General features: G+C 43.7%; 1 protein-coding gene across 2 annotated transcripts in view; it reads left to right on the top strand.

The window, feature by feature from the left end:
- The window catches only part of IL22RA1 (interleukin 22 receptor subunit alpha 1), a 36,448-nt gene that overhangs the window by 14,457 nt on the left and 4,345 nt on the right, over nt 1-17,646 (top strand). Inside the window, exons 3-6 of one of the 2 annotated variants that reach the window (XM_061596073.1) lie at nt 10,072-10,250; nt 11,150-11,337; nt 12,284-12,419; nt 16,364-16,488. In XM_061596073.1, coding sequence (XP_061452057.1) covers nt 10,072-10,250; nt 11,150-11,337; nt 12,284-12,419; nt 16,364-16,488 — 628 coding nt within the window. Of the gene's footprint in view, nt 1-10,043; nt 10,251-11,149; nt 11,338-12,283; nt 12,420-16,363; nt 16,489-17,646 lie in introns of both variants that reach the window. The other variant, XM_061596074.1, reaches the window with a different exon arrangement.

Here is a 17,646-nt window from a genome sequence, read left to right as displayed (position 1 = left end):
ACCTGTCCTTTGCTGGCAACGTCATGTAAACCCTGCGAATTAAATGGGACTGCACATGGCACCTATCTCACATTAAATTGCCATGTGAACCAGCCCTAAGTCTTATTTCCAACAATGTTAACTGAGGCCCCGTTTCTGTAAAATTCTGTGTTGTACAATCCCTTATTTCAGTTATTAATTTTTCCATCTCTGCTGCCATCCAAGTTTATTTGGATAAATCATCCTCCAGATTCATGAAGGAGTTGACTCAGAGTAACTTAAGCTAGTCACAGCCATTAATTTCATACGAACATAACATGAGAACATCAGAAGAGCCTGCTGGATCAGGCCAGTGGCCCATCTAGTCCAGCATCCTGTTCTCACAGTGGCCAACCAGATACCCCAATGGGAAGCCCACAAGCAGGACCCCAGTGCAAGAGCACTCTCTCCCGTAGTTTCCAGCACCTGGTATTCAGAAGCATACAGCCCCAAACCATGGAGGCAGAGCATGGCCATCATGGCTAACAGGCAGGGATAGCCTTTTCCTCCATGAATGTGTCTAATCCTCTTTTAAAGCCATCCAAGTTGGTGGCCGTCACTACCTCTTGTGGGAGCGAGTTCCATAGTTCAACTATGTGCTGCGTGAAGAAGTATTTTCTTTCGTCTGTCCTGAACCTTCCAACGTTCAGCTTCATTAAAGTGTTTTTAAATTGTTTTAAATTGTTTTTAAATTGTTTTTGTGTTTTAAAATGTGTATATTTGTTTTTAAATTGTTAATTGCTGTAAACCGCCCAGAGAGCTTCGGCTATGGGGTGGTATATAAATGTAATAAATAAATAAATTAGATGTCCACTAGAAGAAGAAGAATTTTATTTCAGTCAACTGACCACAATACAATATAAAAATATTAACATGAGACTACTTGGTGACAGAGCTATGGCAGACATCAAAACAATATAATAAAATTAATTGCGTTTCACAATCTTGCAAGGTCTGGTCATAATGGCCAAGTTCAGAAATCTGGCCACTTGGACGGTAATTGCCTTGTCAGAGCCCTCCAGTAAAACAGGCAGAAGAGACTCAAGGGGGCGGCCTGGAAGGGACTGTATAATGGGGTATAAGATATCTTTTCTGGCCCCTTCATAATACCTACAATTAAACAAAACATGTAAAACAGACTCCACTAGTTCTAGTGTCCACTAGTTCTAGTGTTTTGCGAGAGGGAGAAAAACTTTTCTTTATCCACTTTGCCCAGGCCATACGTAATTTGATACACTGCTATCATGTCACCTCTTACCCACCTTTTCTCTAAATGGGTCTAGTTTGAGTATATTAGTTGAATACAACCCTTAGACTACAACTCCTTTTGCCCTCCCCTCATTGGGGAAGGGACATAGCTCAGTGGCAGAGCATCTATTTTGCATGCAGAAGGCGCCAGAGTCAATCCCCCGTGGCACCACCAGGTAAGGCTGGGAGAGATTCCTGCCTGAAACCATGGAGAGCCGCTGCCAGTCAGTGTAGACAGTACTGAGCTGGATGGACCAATGGTCTGATTTGATATAAGGCAGCTTCCTACTTTCCCCAGCCAGCACTGCCATATCTCATGCTGACTTTTCTCAGTGCTCTGAACTAGTTTGAAAGGCATCTGTTTAGGGATGCATGCTTATGGATTAAAAAAACAACACTATGTCAGAAAGAGTAGTGTCATTCCTTAGCAGGTTTAGCATTATTACTAGGATGATGCTCAGGGATTACCTGTTAGGTCAAATGAAGGCAAAGTATGATATGTGGCACCTTAGTGCAGGGGAAGCCAACGTGGCACCCTTCAAATGTTGTGGACTACAACTCCCATCAGCCACAGCCAGCAGAGCCAATAATGGGAGTTGTAGTCTAAAACATCTGGAGGGCACCACGTTGGCTACCCCTGCATTAGTGAAACATCCCCCCCATTGCCCAGGCCTTGCACCCAGTGCCAGGTTAAAGATGTGCCTGGTGCCATCATTTTTCACCATATGTCGAAGACGCACCTCTTTACCATGACCTTTGAGATATGTATTTTAGGATCCACCCTGTTTTCCTGATACATTTGTGATGGACTTTTCTGATATGTTCTTTGATGTGAATTCTTTTAACTGATTTTAATCCTGTATTGTTGCACTGCTATAACCCGCCCTGGAACCTTGCAGTGATGGGCAGCTAATTTCTGTACAGAAATAAATATAACGCTGACAGCTGGCAACCCAAGAGAGAGCCTCCCCTGTTTTACATTCTTTGCAACTCTAATTAAAGGGAGGCACTGGTTATCGCCCTTGTGAGGAGTCACTCACCCTACACCAAGGATTATGAAATAAACCAAATGCCTGCCATTATGATAGGTGCAGTTTGTCTAGAGGGAGGGCCTGCACATTACGGTGACCATAGTGCTGTTAAATTAAACATACATGTAAATGGCCAATTGCCAAGAAAATCCAACACAGTCACATTTGTCTTCAAAAGAGGAAACTTCCCACAAATGAGGGTATTGGTAAAAAGAAAGTTGAAAGGCAAAATCAAGAGGGTCAAATCACTCCCAAATGCTTGGGAGTTCTTTAAAAACACAATATTAGAAGCTCAACTGGAGTGTATACTACAGATTAGGAAAGGTACCACCAAAGCCAAGAGGATGCCAGCAAGGTTAATGAGCAGAGTCAAAGAAGGTATTAGAGACAAGAAGTCTTCCTTGAAAAAATGGACTCTTGTCCAAATGAGGAGAATAAAAAGGAACACAAACTCTGGCAAAAGAAATGCAAGAAGACAATAAGAAATGCTGAAAATAATTGGAGGAGCACATTGCTAAAAACATAAACAACCCCCCAAAAATATTTAAATACATTCAAAGCAGGAGACCATCTAGGGAGGTGATGAAACCTTGAATGACAAGGGAGTCAAAGATGTGCTAAAGGAGTTTGCAGAGTAGCTAAATGAATTCTTCGCATCTGTCTTCACAGCAGAGGTTATAGGGCAGATCACTGTGACTGAACTAACTTTTACAGGAAGGGCATCTGAGTAACTGAGGCAAATAGTGGTGAAAAGCGATGAAGTATTAGGCTTAATATACAAAATAAAAACTGACAAATCACCAGGTCTGGATGGCATCCATCCGAAAGTTGTCAAAGAACTCAAATGTGAGATTGCTGATCTAACAAGAATACGTATCTTGTCTCTGAGATCCACCTCCATGCCTGAGGACTGGAAAGTGGCCAAAGTAATGCCAATCTTTAAAAAGGGATCCCAGGGGGATCTTGGAAATTACAGGCTGGTCAGCTTAATGTCCGTCCCAGGAAAAGTGGTAGAAAGTATTGTTAAAGATAAAATAACCAAGCATATAGAAGAGCAAATCTTACTGAAGCAGAGCCACCATGGCTTCCACAAGGGTAAGTCTTTTCTCACTAACAGAGTAATTTGATAGTGTCAACAAGCATATAGATAGGTAATCCAGTGGACATAGTGTACTTGGATTTTCAAAAAGCTTTCTACAAGATACTTCACCAAAGACTCCTGAGTACCGTTAGCAGTCATGGAATAGGAGGAGAGGTCCTCTTTTGGAGCAGAAAACAGAGAGTATGAACAAATTGACAGTTCCCAATGGAGGGATGTAGAAAGTAGAGTCCCCTAAGGATCATTATTGAAACCTGTGCTTTTTAACTTGTTCATAAATGATCTAGAGTTAGGTGTGAGCAGTAAGGTGGCCAGGTTTGCTGATGACACTAAGTTGTTGCTACAACAAAAAGGGATTGCAAAGAGCTCCAAAAGGACCTCTCCAAACTGAGCGAATGGGCAATAAAACGGCAAATACAATTCAATGTAAACAAGCGTAAAGCTATGCATATTGGAGCAAAAAATCTTAGTTACTCATTGGGTCTGAACTGGTGGTGACAGTCCAGGAACAAGACTTTGGGATCATAGTGGCTAGCTTGATGAAGATGTCGACCCAGTGTGCAGCAGCTAAAGTTGGGCGAGAAATTCAATTCAATTCACTCTCAAGCCAAATCTATCAAATTTGCATTTTCCGAAACAACATGAGAACCGAAACACAGCCATCCTTCGAAATTCTCACTTATTTGAATTTTGCAATGCAGTTCACAAACCAAACAATATTTACAAAAATTCATATATTGGGGGGAAATGCATAAAAATGAATATATGAGTAAAGGTAACATAAAAATGCTTTATATTATGAGAAATTGCTTGCAAAAATGTGTACATGAGTCAAAACCGCCTACAAAAATGACTTTATTAAGAGAAATTGACACTAAAATGCTGGAGAATTTTCATGAAGTTTTTTTTTTCAATTGCAAATTGCTGCAGAAATGTAGAGAACTGAATTTAAGACTGGAAAAAGGAGAAACTGAGACAACTGAAACTGACAGATCTTTCCATCCCTAGATCAGCTGTGCAAAAGGCAAATTCCATGCTAGGGAACATTAGGAAAAGTATTGAAAATAAAACTGCCGATATCATAATGCTGTTGTACAAATCTATGGTGCAACTGCATTTTGAATACTGTGTACCGTTCTGGTCGCCTCACCTCAAAAAGGAATATTGTAGAGCTGGAAAAGGTATAGAAAAGGGCAACTAAAATGGTCAAGGGGATGGAGCGACTCCCCTATGAGGAAAGGTTGCAGCATTTGGGGCTTTTTAGATTACAGAAGAAGCGAGTAAGACGTGACATGATAGAAGTATATAAAATTATGCATGGGATGGAGAAAGTGGACGGAGAGACTTTTTCTGCCTTTCTTATAACACTAGAAATCATGAATATCCAATGAAGCTAAATGCTGGAAGGTTCAGGACAGACAAAAGAAAGTACTACTTCACACAGTGCACAGTTAAACTATGGAACTCACACCCAGAGGAGGCAGTGATGCCCACAAACAACTTGGATGGCTTTAAAAGAGGATTAGACAAATTCATGGAGGAGAAGGCTATCAATGGCTACTACCCATGACGGATATACTCTGCTTCCTAGAAGGCGACAGTATGCTTCTGAATACCAGTCACTGAAAACCGCAGGGGGTGACAGTACTCTTGCACTCAGGTCTTGTTTGCTGGCTTCCCATTGGGGTATCTGGGTGACCACTGTATGAACAGGATGCTGGGCTAGATGGGCCACTGGCCTGATCCAGCAGGCTCTCCTTCTGTTCTTATGAGAACCCACAGGGGTGCCATGTGACTTTGTGTGCTCTGCATTGCACCCCATCTATGACATTCTTGTTGACAAAGACCACCAACTATTAGGGTGATGGGGAGTATATATATTATTATTACTTCTTCAATTTATAACCCACCCTTCCTCCCAAAGAACCCTAGGGTGACAATGGATGGCCATCATCCATTGCAAAGAAGGACTTGGCTCAATGGTAGAGCATTCGCTGTGCATGCATGAACAGGTCCAATCCTTTCTGAACAGTTGCTACCAGTCAGCGTAGACAATGCTGAGCTAGATGAACCCCAAATGGTCTGACTCAGTATAAGGCAGCTTCCTATGTTTCTATCCACTTACCTGGGAGACAGTAAAGGAGTTCGCTCAAGGACACCATTGGGTCAGGGGTGAAACTTGCCTCCTGAGTCCTGACCTTAGTAGCCCACATTGTCTGGCACGATTTGCCCTTATCTGCTGTGTCCCAGGCTGCAGCCTGTTTACTTTGCCCCATAAAACTATGTGGGGATCTATTGCAAACTGAGCCATCCTCTTATCTGCATAGCTCTACGCTTGTTCACTGACATATATCCAATGTGATGGAACCGCCGGTGGCAGAAATCTCGCTCTGAAGACGATCGGAAACTGGTTAGAGCAGCAATAGCTGCCTACCAGGTGGCAACAAAGGCAACAAAGAGGGAATTCTTTGCTGCTTCTATTGCGTCCGCAGAGTGCTGCCCCAGGAGGTTGTTCCAAGTGGTCCGAAGCCTGGTCGGTCCAGTTGCTCAGGAACCCATGGAGCATTCTAAAGCCTCCTGTGACACGTTTGCTAAACACTTTGCCGATAAAATCGAGCACCTGAAGAGCATGATTCCGTACGCTGTGGATACAGGTAGTGGGCCTGAGTCGGCCAGTTGCATTCCGGTTAAATGGTGGGATTGGTTTCAGCCTCTTTCCTCTGAGGAAGTGGACAAGGTGCTCTCTTCTGTGAAGCCAACCACAGGTCTGTTTGACCCTTGCCCTTCGTGGCTCATTATGAGCTGCAAAGAGAAGCTGAGCGAAGGGATCAAGGCAGTGGTAAATGCATCCTTGGAAGAGGATGCAATGCCATCAGCCCTCAAGGTGGCAGTAATAAAGCCTATCTTGAAAAAGTCCTCCTTGGATCCCCAAGAGTTGAATAACTTCCGCCCAGTCTCTAACTTACCATTCTTGGGCAAGGTGATTGAGCGAGTGGTGGCCAAACAGTTACAGACACACTTGGATGAAGCAGATTATCTCGATCCATTCCAATCGGGCGTCAGGACTGGACATGGAACTGAAACAGTCTTGGTCGCCCTGGTGGATGATATGAGGAGGGCATTGGATAGGGGAGAATATACCTTCCTCATCCTCCTGGACCTTTCAGCGGCTTTCGATACCGTTGACCACGGTATCCTTTTAGATCGCCTGGAGGGATTAGGAATAGGGGGCACTGTTTTACGGTGGCTCCGTTCCTATCTCTCAGACAGGCACCAACGGGTGGCATTGGGGGATTTCAGACCCTTGGCCTCTAAATTGTGGAGTTCCACAGGGTTCTATCCTCTCCCCCATGCTATTCAACATCTATGTAAAGCTGCTGGGGGCCATCATCAGGAGATTTGGGCTGCAGTGTCACCAATATGCGGATGACACCCAGCTCTATCTCTCGTTTAAATCCTCACCAGAGTTGGCTGTGAACACCGTGTCCAAGTGCCTGGAAGCCGTAAGTGGATGGATGGGAGGGAATAGGCTGAAACTAAACCCCGATAAGACCGAGGTGTTACTCGTGGGAGACAAGAGAAGGTTAGGAGATATAGACCTGGTGTTCAATGGGGTAAGATTACCCCTGAAAGACCAGGTCCGCAGCCTTGGGGTCATTCTTGACTCTCAGCTGTCCATGGAGGCTCAGATTTCGGCAGTGAGCCGGGCAGCTTGGTATCAATTACATCTAATACGGAGGCTGCAACCCTACCTTCCTATCCATCTGCTCCCACGGGTGATACATGCCCTGGTCTCCTCCCGCTTAGACTACTGTAATGCGCTCTATGTGAGGTTACCCTTGAAAACGGTCTGGAAATTACAGCTGATACAGAATGCGGCGGCACGTTTGATTAAGAACAGCCGTCGCCGTGATCATATTACTCCGGTGTTAGTAGATCTACACTGGTTGCCAGTTGTTTACCGGGCCCAATTCAAGGTGTTGGTGCTGACCTTTAAAGCCCTATACGGTTTCGGCCCAGTTTATCTGAAGGAGCGCCTCCAGCGTCACCAATTATGCCGCCTGACGAGATCAGCCATACAAGACCTCCTCTCGGTCCCACCAGTTAAAACAGCTAGGCTGGTGCGGACCAGAGAGAGGGCATTTTCGATCGTGGCCCCCACCCTCTGGAATTCCCTTCCTTTCGATCTTCACCATGCCCCCTCCCTGATAGGCTTCCGCCGGGCCTTGAAGACCTGGCTGTTCAGGCAGGCCTACGGGATTTCTGGGGTAGATTAGCTTTTAATGTTGTTATTAACTGGAAGGGTGGTGTTTAGATTAATTATTGATTGTGGTCCTCATTGGTTTTTATATTGTATTTTACTGTGTTTTGTACGTCGCCTAGAGTGGCCGTTCATTCGGCCAGATAGGCGACTCATAAATAAAATTTTATTATTTATTATTATTTTTATTATTAAATGCATCACAGGGGGTTTTCTATTCAGTCTGCAGTTCAGGTCTAGACAACAGCACTCTTCCCCATCCTGATGCTCTCCAGGTATTTTTGGACAACATCTCTCATCATGCCTGACCATTGACCTTGCTGGCTGGGCCTGATGAGAGATGGAGTCCAGCAGCAACTAGAGGGCACCACATTTGCTATCCCTGGACTATAGCATGGCAGCAAAAGCCACTTGGCCACTTGCTGTGTCTGTACTGTCTCCTCTTGGGGAATGAAGCACTCCGCTGCCTGCTACTTGGCCTAGATGCGAGGTGGGTGCAGCTGGTTTCTTTCATAGCAGAAGCAGCGGTGTTGGTAACAGTGAAATGATTCCCTGTGTGCAAAGAAACAAGGAGGAGAGCTTAAACCCACTGTAGCTGCTAGTGATGGAAAGATCTGACAGTGTTGGTTCTCTCAGTTTTTCAGTTTCCCAATCTTAAATTCAGTTATCCACATTTGCAACCTGCAATTTTTTTTTTTTTAAAAAAAATCTTCATGAAAATTATTCAGCATCCTGGTGCAAATTTCTCCAAACAAACACATTTTTGTATGCAGTTTTAACTAAGATACACAATTTTGCAAGCAATTTCCCCTAATGCAATGCAGTTTTGTATGTTACTTTCACGAATATATTCATTTGTATGCACCCTTTCCCCCAGTATATGTGTCTTTGTCAACGTTGTTTGGTGAACTGCATCACAAAATTCAGAGAAGTGCGAATTTCAAAGGGTGGCTATGCTTCAGTTCTCATGCTGTTTCGGAAAGTGTGAATCGGAAAGAGTTGCCTTTAACTGCAAAGTGAATTTCTCCTTCATCCCTGGATGCTGCTGCAGGAGGAAGCAGCCCAGTCTCATCTCAGGCCTTTGGGGTGCTTCTGTCCCAAAGAGGTGGTGGTGGCAACAACAGCACAGCAAGCAACGTTCCACTCATTGCTACACGCAGGGCCGGATTATCCATTAGGCTTAGTAGGCTGAAGCCTAGGGGCCCGGAGCTCTTGGAGGCCCGCGATCCGCAGAAGCAGGACAGGAGCCGCCTATCGCAGGACAAGAGCTTCCGAACCGCCCGCCATCCCCCTGCTTCACTTACCTTTTTCTCCTCTGTTTTTTGCGGTTTACCATCAATCAAGATGGCGGCCGAGGTTTCCCTAAGGGGCTGAAGCCTCTGCCGCCATCTTGGTTGATGGCACACATGCGTGCTACACGCGCGCATTGTTGCCATCAACCGAGATGGTGGTAGAGGCTTCAGCCCCTTAGGGAAACCTCGGCTGCCAACTTGACTGATGGCAAACTACAAAAAACAGTGGAGAAAAAGGTAAGTGAAGTGGGGGGATGGGATGGGACGGGACGGCAGGTGGCTCAGAATCAGCCTAGGGGCCCTCCTCAGCTTAATCCGGCCCTGGCTACACAATAGTCATACATCCAGGCACACACCTCTTTTTGACAGATGCCTATCTCAGTTCCCGAAACTGCTTTCCCCGTCATTTAACAATCACGTGTGATGTCTGCACCGCTGCCTATCAATCTCTGCCTATCCGTACATTGCATAAAGCAGTTAAGAAACAGTCACTGTAAGGGAAGGGCCTTGGATCAGGGTATGGATGGGGAAGAAATTTGATTCAGTTTGTATTTCAAGCGGCATCTGTCCAGTTCCCACTTTTTGAAACAATCTGAGAACCAAAACACAGCCATCCTTCGAAATCTCACTTATTCGAATTTGGCAATGCAGTTTGCCAACGAAACAATGTTTTCCCAAAAGGCACATGTTAGGGGAAAGTATGAATATGTGAGGGAAAATAACATACAAAAGTGCATGTTATGATGAGAAATGGCTTGCAAAATAGTCAAAACTGCCTACAAAAATGTGTTTTATTAGGATAAATTTCCACTAAAATGCTGGAGAATTTTCATGAGGGTTTTTTTTTAAAAAAATCACAAATTGCTGTGGAAATGTGGAGAACTGGATTTAAGGCTGAAAAATGAGAAACCGAGAGACCCAAAAGAAACAGATTTTTTGCTCAGTAGTCGTGCATTTGCTTTGCATGCAGAAGGTCCCAGATGCAACGGCCAGCACCGCCAGGTGAGGCTCCTGTCTGAAACTCTGGAGACCCACTGCTAGTTGTGGATAGCACTGAGCCAAATGGACTAGTAGCCTGACTAACTCGAAAACAGCTTCCTATGTTGCTCTGTCTTGTCTTAGGTATGGGGATGTGTGGCAGAATAAAAGTGAGTGCCAAAACATGACGGGGCGCTTCTGCAACCTCACACGTGAAACGGAAAACTTTGCCGAGTGCTACTATGCCAGAGTGAGAGCCATTGTCCCTAACTGTTGTGTCTCTGATTGGGTCATGTCCCCAAGATTCTATCCCCGGAAAGACAGTAAGTGGTTCCAGCAATTCATGTTTCAAACCAGGGGCTGGAGATCCGAGGCCCAGGACCCAAATGCCTCCCCATGTAGCCCTTGGAAGGCTCCACCCTCTTCTTGAATGCTACTTTAGTGAAAGGGCGAGATACATGATCTAAAAAGTAAATAAATAAACTTCCAACATGTACAGGTTATCTGACCATTGTAAGCACAATTATGGGATAAGCTGCATTTGCCAAAATTCTCCATTCTGTACAGCCATTGAAAGCTGCAGGAATGTCAGCATGTTCCCAAACAGGCAAGGTTTACAGTCCTTTAAGGAGTCTGCATTGGTAAAAGGATTGCACATTGTACTGAAAAAAGCTGCACCTGTGGAACTTCTGCTTTCCTCTGAACTCTAGAGGGACAGAAAGCCTGCCCCCTTTTGGAATATGATCACCCTTCATGGATGCACTTAACTCTAGCAATGAAATAAATTGCTTATATTTGTTATAGATGTTTGTATTTTATTTTTAATATAATAACAACTACACCAAATCAAATACACTCAAGAGGAAATTTTGTCAGGATAACAAACATTATTGTGCACATTATACACTATGCTGTTTACGTTCTATTAAGTCTGATAAACAAGAATTTTACCAAACATAAAGCATTAATATTAATAAACCTAAAATAGGATTTCAGTGATAAACAGCTTACTTATCCTTAGTGAAACTGAAACTTTATCAGTTCTAACATCTGTATTTTTTCACTTAAGTGCCAAAGGTACTAACAATGAAAAATCAGTATTAAAGAAAGACAGGTTTTTAAAAAATGCTTTAATTATCTAATTCTCAAAACTATTGTCGCTAAACTCTGTGATGTCAGTCTTCAGTTCTTAACAAATCTTTTGTTATCTTTCTTCCCCTAGCTAATATTGGGAGTCCTGAGGTGAAATATACACCCAGTGTTCAATCTATTTACTTTAATGTGCAAGCTCCCTATACCCCTCTGAGAGACGAGAATAATCAGACCTTGACTGTTGTAGACATTTTCAGCCAATTTGGTGCTACTGTCCAATATGAAATAACAATATGCTGCCAAAAGACACAACAAAAGGTAAGGGGGGAAAGGGGGCTGTGAGAATCTGCCAACCCATGCACTAGGGATGGGGGAGGAATTTGATTCAGTTTGCTTTTAAAGGCAAATCTATCAAATTCACACCTTCTGAAACAATATAAGAACCGAAGCAGAGGCAAACTTTGAAATTTGCACCTCTGAATTTTGCGATGCACTTCCCCAACCAACCAGTGTTTACACAAATGCATATATCTGGGGAAAGTGTGCATAAAAATGAATATATTAGTGAAAATAACATACAAAATGCTTTCTATTATAGAAAATTGATTTGCAAACAATCTGTAGGTTAGATGAAACTGGATAAAAACGTGGATAGTAGAAAATCAAACTAAAATGCTAATGAATTTTCATGTGAACTTTTTTTTTGATTGCAAACTGATGTGGAAGTATAGAGAGCTGAACTTCAGACTGGAAAAATTAGAAACGGAAACCAGGATTGATAGATTTGTCCATCCCTAGTACAGAAGAGCCATTATGAAATTCTGGATAGCCCTCAAAATGTCCACATATGTGAAGCCATAAAACTCTTCAGTTTATAGCTATACACAGTTCATCTGGATACACACTTGCTCGGTGAACTATCAGGGCCAAGCTTCACGTTATGCTTAGTGTGTAGCATACAGCTATGTCTTCTGTTTTGCCTTAATTAATCAGAGGTGCAGATTAATTATGAGATTGTTATTCTCAGCACAGTATATGGAGAGGTGGGTTTTGGGAAGCTTGTTGCCCTGCAAAGTTCTTGATCTGCTTGGTGCAATGAGGGCCGCAGGAGCTCTAATTAATGAAGGGAAAAAAGAAGTAGTGCATGCTATATGTTAAATCCAGCATACAGTTTGACCCTCAGTTGAGTTTTGGAAGTTGATTACACAAAGTATCCCTTTGCATTTTAAAAATACAAATCTCTCTCTCTCTCTCCTAAATATAGTGGTTAAAGATTGAGAATAACAAAGAATTTGAAATCTCTGACCTGGATCCCAACACCGAATATAATGGAACAATACACATCAGATATTTAGACAAAATCAGTGAACCCAATGTGTTTCAGGTGACGACTTTGCCAGGTGAAAATCTTATTATAAACTGCTATCTGCTCTTAAATACTGCCATTTTTAAAAATCAAAGTAGAAATGCTCCACAGAGACAAAGCAGTCACAGCAGGTAATTTACACAGAGTGTGAACCCAGTTGGCCCACTTGCATAACAACTGCGGCATACCAAGATGTGAACTTCTAAAACAATCTGTAGACTTGCCTCCCACAAATGAGCCAGGTCTGTTTTGTTTTGACACAGGCTTATACATTTTTATGGATGTGAGTGCACCCTGCACCTGAATGCCAAGGAAGCCACAAATTCTTTTTTTAAAAGGTGAAAAAATGCTTGAGGGACCAGGGCTGGTCTGGTGATGACACACAAGTGCTAACCAAAAGGCATTAGTCAAGGGGTGTCCCCTACAGTTGGATTTTGCCAGTCAAACTTCACCATGCTGAAAACCTTTAGTACCAAGGTTACTGCTTGTCCCAAAGCAGAAAAAAACATATTTTGTTTTCTAAGAGCTACGTTGCCTCATTTACTCTGAAGACATTGCATCTGTCTTCACCCAAATTTAATCCAACCATCCAAGTGAGAGTTGGCTGCTAGCCATGATGGCTGGTTATGTTGCAGCTCCACCATCTGAGTCAATGTGCCTCTGAGTGCCAGTTGCTGGTAATCACAAATGGGCGGAGTGCTCTTGTGCTCAGATTTGGCACACGGGCTTCCCATTGGGACATCTGGTTAGCCACTGTGCCAACAGGATGCAGGACTGGATGGGCCAAATGCAAGATGGATTTGCTAGTAAGTAATAATCCTGCAGGTCTGTGTAGAAGTTCAGACAGCATAAGAGCTAGAGGCATATTTTCTGTCCCTTTGGCTTTGTCTGCTGGGTTGCTTTTTCTGTTCCACCTGCATCAAATATTACCATCACATGTGGTGCAGTGGTTAGAGCAGAGCTTGGAAAAGTTACTTTTTTGAACTACAATTCCCATAAGCCCCAGCCAGCATGGCCACTGGATTGGGCTGGTGGGAGTTGTAGTTCAAAAAAGTAACTTTTTCAAGCTCTGGGTTAGAGTGTCACTGAGCTTGGAAAAGTTACTTTTTTGAACTACAACTCCCATCAGCCCAATCTAGTGACCATGCTGGCTGGGGCTGATGGGAGTTGTAGTTCAAAAAAGTAACTTTTCCAAGCTCTGGAGTGTCAGCATAGGACTGGGGAGACCTAGGTCCAAATCTACCACCACCTCAGCCATGACACTCCCTCAGTGACCTTGGGGCAGTCTCTCTAGTACAGGTCTGGGAACCTTTGTCCCTCCAGATCAGCTTTCCCAACCTTTGGGTCCCCAGATATTGTTGGACTACAACTCCCATCAGCCCCAACCAGCATGGCCAATGGTCAGGAATGATGGGAATTGTAGTCCAGCAGCATCTGGGGACTCAACGGTTGGGAAAGGCTGCTCCAGATGTTGCTGAGCTACAACTCTCATCAGCCCCGCAAGCATGGCCAATGGCCAGAGATGATGGAAGTTGTAGTTCAGCATCATCAGGAGGGTCAAAGGTTCCTCTATTCCTTCTCAGCAGTGGGATTTTCCAGTGCTTTTTTCCCCTGAAGATTTTTTACATATGTTCATTCGTAACAATAACTGGATGCCAATTGCAAATACAATGTTAGGAAAGCCTGGCAGTTTCAAAGTTGTAATTAATGTTTCTCAAGTAATTAACCCTAACAAATATGTGACTCACTGTCTCATGCACGGCTCCTTGGGTTGCTAAAATGTATTAGTTAAAAATTGCAGTGCATTTCTTTTTCTCCGTAAATTTAAACACTGTAAGGATGTGCTATTGTCTTTAAATATTTATATGTATCTCAATTAAGATTTCTACATAATATAACATTTAAATCCCCTTAAAATGTGCTTTAATTTTCTTCCTCAAATACTTCAGGTCAAATACTTGACATACATTGGGACAAACAATTAACATGGGTTCCTTTTTTAAGCTTAGTTTACTAAATAAAAGAAAAAAGAAACAAAGAAACATGCCAAATTAGATTACTCTTTAGGGCATCAGGAAATTTCCTAATTTGAAAATTTTTTGATGCAAATTATCCTAATTTGTAACAGACATTTTTCCAGACATTTTCCCAGACATTTTTCTAGTTCAAAATTTTCTGGGAAACCCACATTACTACCTCTCAGGCTAACCTATATTACAGGGTTTTTTGGAAGATTGTGAGGGCAAGGGAGGAAGAGTAGGATATAAATGTAATAACAGCTTTCCTGTCTTTGTCGCACTCTAATGCAACTCTAATGCAACCTATCTCCAGAGACCAAGTAGCTGAGGAGGATGGGGTGGGCTTGTTCAAATAGCCTGCGAGTGGACCCAACGAGGGCCAATGGTTCTCCTTTTGGTCCACTCACAAGTCCCACCTTCACAGGAGCCAAGCAGCGTTCTGATTGGCTCCTGCAGGGGCATCCTGTCCCATCCCCCCCAACTTGTACTGGTGCAGCTGAGCCACACCATCCTTTTGGCGTGCCACCACCTTAATAGCATGAAGCATTCTGCTCACCCTCTGCCCCTGCTGGGCCATATATCAGGTCCCGGGTGAGTCCAGGCCAGAGCTTGGAAAAGTTATTTTTTTGAACTACAACTCCCATCAGTCCAATCCAGTGGCCATGCTGGCTGGGGCTGATGGGAGTTGTAGTTCAAAAAAGTAACTTTTCCAAGCTCTGCATGACCCAACTTCTATCTCTTTGTCCCATTCTAACACTACCTATCTCTGTAGGCCTGCTCTGGGGTCAGTGTTTTGGTTGTACTAGTGTGTGACAAAGAGACAAAAGCCAGGAACTGATTAGGGTCACTTCCAGTCAGATGACCTGTTTATTTAACTGATTTGTTTGCACAAAGTATGGGAGGAGATTTTCTGAATCCAGCTGTTTCCTGAGCATTCGTTCTGATCAGTCTGGGAGGTTATATGGAGTTTTATTTATTTTTTATTTATTTATTAAATTTATACCCCGCCTTATGGCCCAAAGGCCCTCAAGGCGGCTTACAAAAAACACAAACATAATACATCAATAAAACATAATACAGTTCTCAAAATTAAATAACACTCATGCACTATTAACATGAAGTTCAGAAGTGTAAGTATAATGTAAACTCTGGAGTTGTGACAAGCAATTGTGATCCCACGCTTTCCAGTGCATCACCCTCCTTGCTTTTGGGGTTTTTTTGCACAAGAGCACCCAATCCACTTCAGTTGCACAGCCTGAAGTTGCCAGCACGCAGTTGAATCCCACCAGCAAAATCATGGCAGTCTGACAGCACCCTGATTCTTCCTCGGTGGTGTTTGTTACATTCTAAGGGACAAATTCAACAGGCTACAACCAGCGAGAATGGTGGAAGAAAAGACAGACTGTGTTCCTTCCTGGAAAACTAGGAACCCCAGGAGCAGGAAGCAGGTTAGGCTTCATACCAAGCATGCCCCTGTTCCTTTCCCCCGTCTTATAAGGTGCCATTCATTCCTGGAAGAAAGTGTTCCACTTGGGGACACCATTGCAAAACTGCTCCTATTTCTGCCCCCGGTGGCCTGGGTTCTAATGAGAGAGGCTAATGTGCACAGAGAGAAATATTATATCCTTATATACCCAGTCAATCACTACGCTCTACAGGTGAGGGTCTCCTGCAGATACTACCTAATCAGGAGCTCTGTTCCGTACAACATAGGAAGTGGACCTTTAGTGTAGAGGCACCGACCCTTTGGAATTCCCTCCCCTTAAATATTAGCCAGGTGCCATCTCTGTTATCTTTTCAGCACTTACTGAAGACCTTCCTCTTTCAACAAGCCTTTTAAGTAGATATCTTATCCCAGTCTGCATCCGTGTTGGAACTGCTTTTTAATACGTTTTTAAAGCTTTTTTTAATGTTTTTAAAGATGTTTTGTTTTTAAGGATGTTTTTGCGTCTCCCCACAGACAACAGCTGGATGCCCTATGTGTTTGGGATAGCTCTATTTATGACAGTGTTGATCTTTGGAACAATATATTACTTCATTTACAAGTATATGAAACAGCACACTGCACAGCAACCCACGGCTTTGGTATGTACCTTTCAGACTCTTATGGAAGGTGGTTGGTTTTTTTAAAAAACAACAACAACAAAAGGGCAGGACTTTCAGTTGCAGGGCATTGTTCATACTTAAAAGAACAGCAGCTGAAGGGCAACAAGAATGCTCTAGCGCCTATTTTTCCCCCACCACCTTCATAAGGATGTCAGGAGAAATTGCAGCACTGAGGGTATTTTGTGGTTTGATTTCTTGTTCAGAAATGCCTTTGCAAGAGGCAAGCCTTGGCAAGACTATGACTCTTGTTTTTTAAAAAATGGCAATTCTAGCTGCCCACTAACTAGCTGCCCCATATTTTGGCTTGGCTTAGTAGCCATCCATGATTGGTGTGGTCACCATCAATCTCTCCCATCCCCCATGTCCTCTGGCATACACAGAGAACTCAGGGGAGGGATGGAATCTGTCACATTTTGCTTTGGAGAGAGAGATCCCTACTTCTTCTCCAAAGCCCGTTATGAAAGGGGGTAAGTAACTTTCTCCCCTCCCCTAGGTTCACCCTAAGGTTCCAGATGGTAAGGTTGGTTCTCACCCCTGAGTGAAAGGCCTCTTATCCTTGGGCAGAGCTTGGAAAAGTTACTTTTTTGAACTACAACTCCCATCAGCCCAATCCAGTGGCCATGCTGGCTGGGGCTGATGGGAGTTGTAGTTCAAAAAAGTAACTTTTCCAAGCTCTCCCCTTGGGGAAGGGCCGTAGCTTGGTGCTAGAACATCTGATTTGCCTTCAGAAGGTCTCAGGTTCAGTCCCCGGCATCTCAAGGTAGGGTTGGAAAAGGCTCCAACCTAAAAAAAAGGAGAGTCTGCTGGATCAGGCCAGTGGCCCATCTAGTCCAGCATCCTGTTCTCACAGTGGCCAGCCAGTTGCCTATGGGAAACCCGCAAGCAGGACCTGAGTGCAATGAGCACTCTCCCCTCCTGTGGTTTCCAGAAACTGGTATTTGGAAGCATCTTGCCTCTGCCTGTGGAGCCTGAAACCCTGGCGAGCTGCTGCCAGTCAGTGTGCAGACAATACTGAGCACAATGGACCTGTGGTCGGACTCAGTACAAGGCAGCATCGTCTTCTGTACTTATGAGCCTCCCTTCTGCATGCAAATGCTGAGGCAGAGAGTGAAAGGGGTCGCTTAAGGGGCTCTGGAG

The sequence above is a fragment of the Rhineura floridana genome, chromosome 15, assembly GCF_030035675.1.
Source record: "Rhineura floridana isolate rRhiFlo1 chromosome 15, rRhiFlo1.hap2, whole genome shotgun sequence".
Taxonomy (NCBI): Eukaryota; Metazoa; Chordata; class Lepidosauria; order Squamata; family Rhineuridae; genus Rhineura; species Rhineura floridana.
The sequence above is the reverse complement of the archived record's forward strand: the minus strand, read 5'-3'. Positions and strand labels throughout refer to the sequence as shown.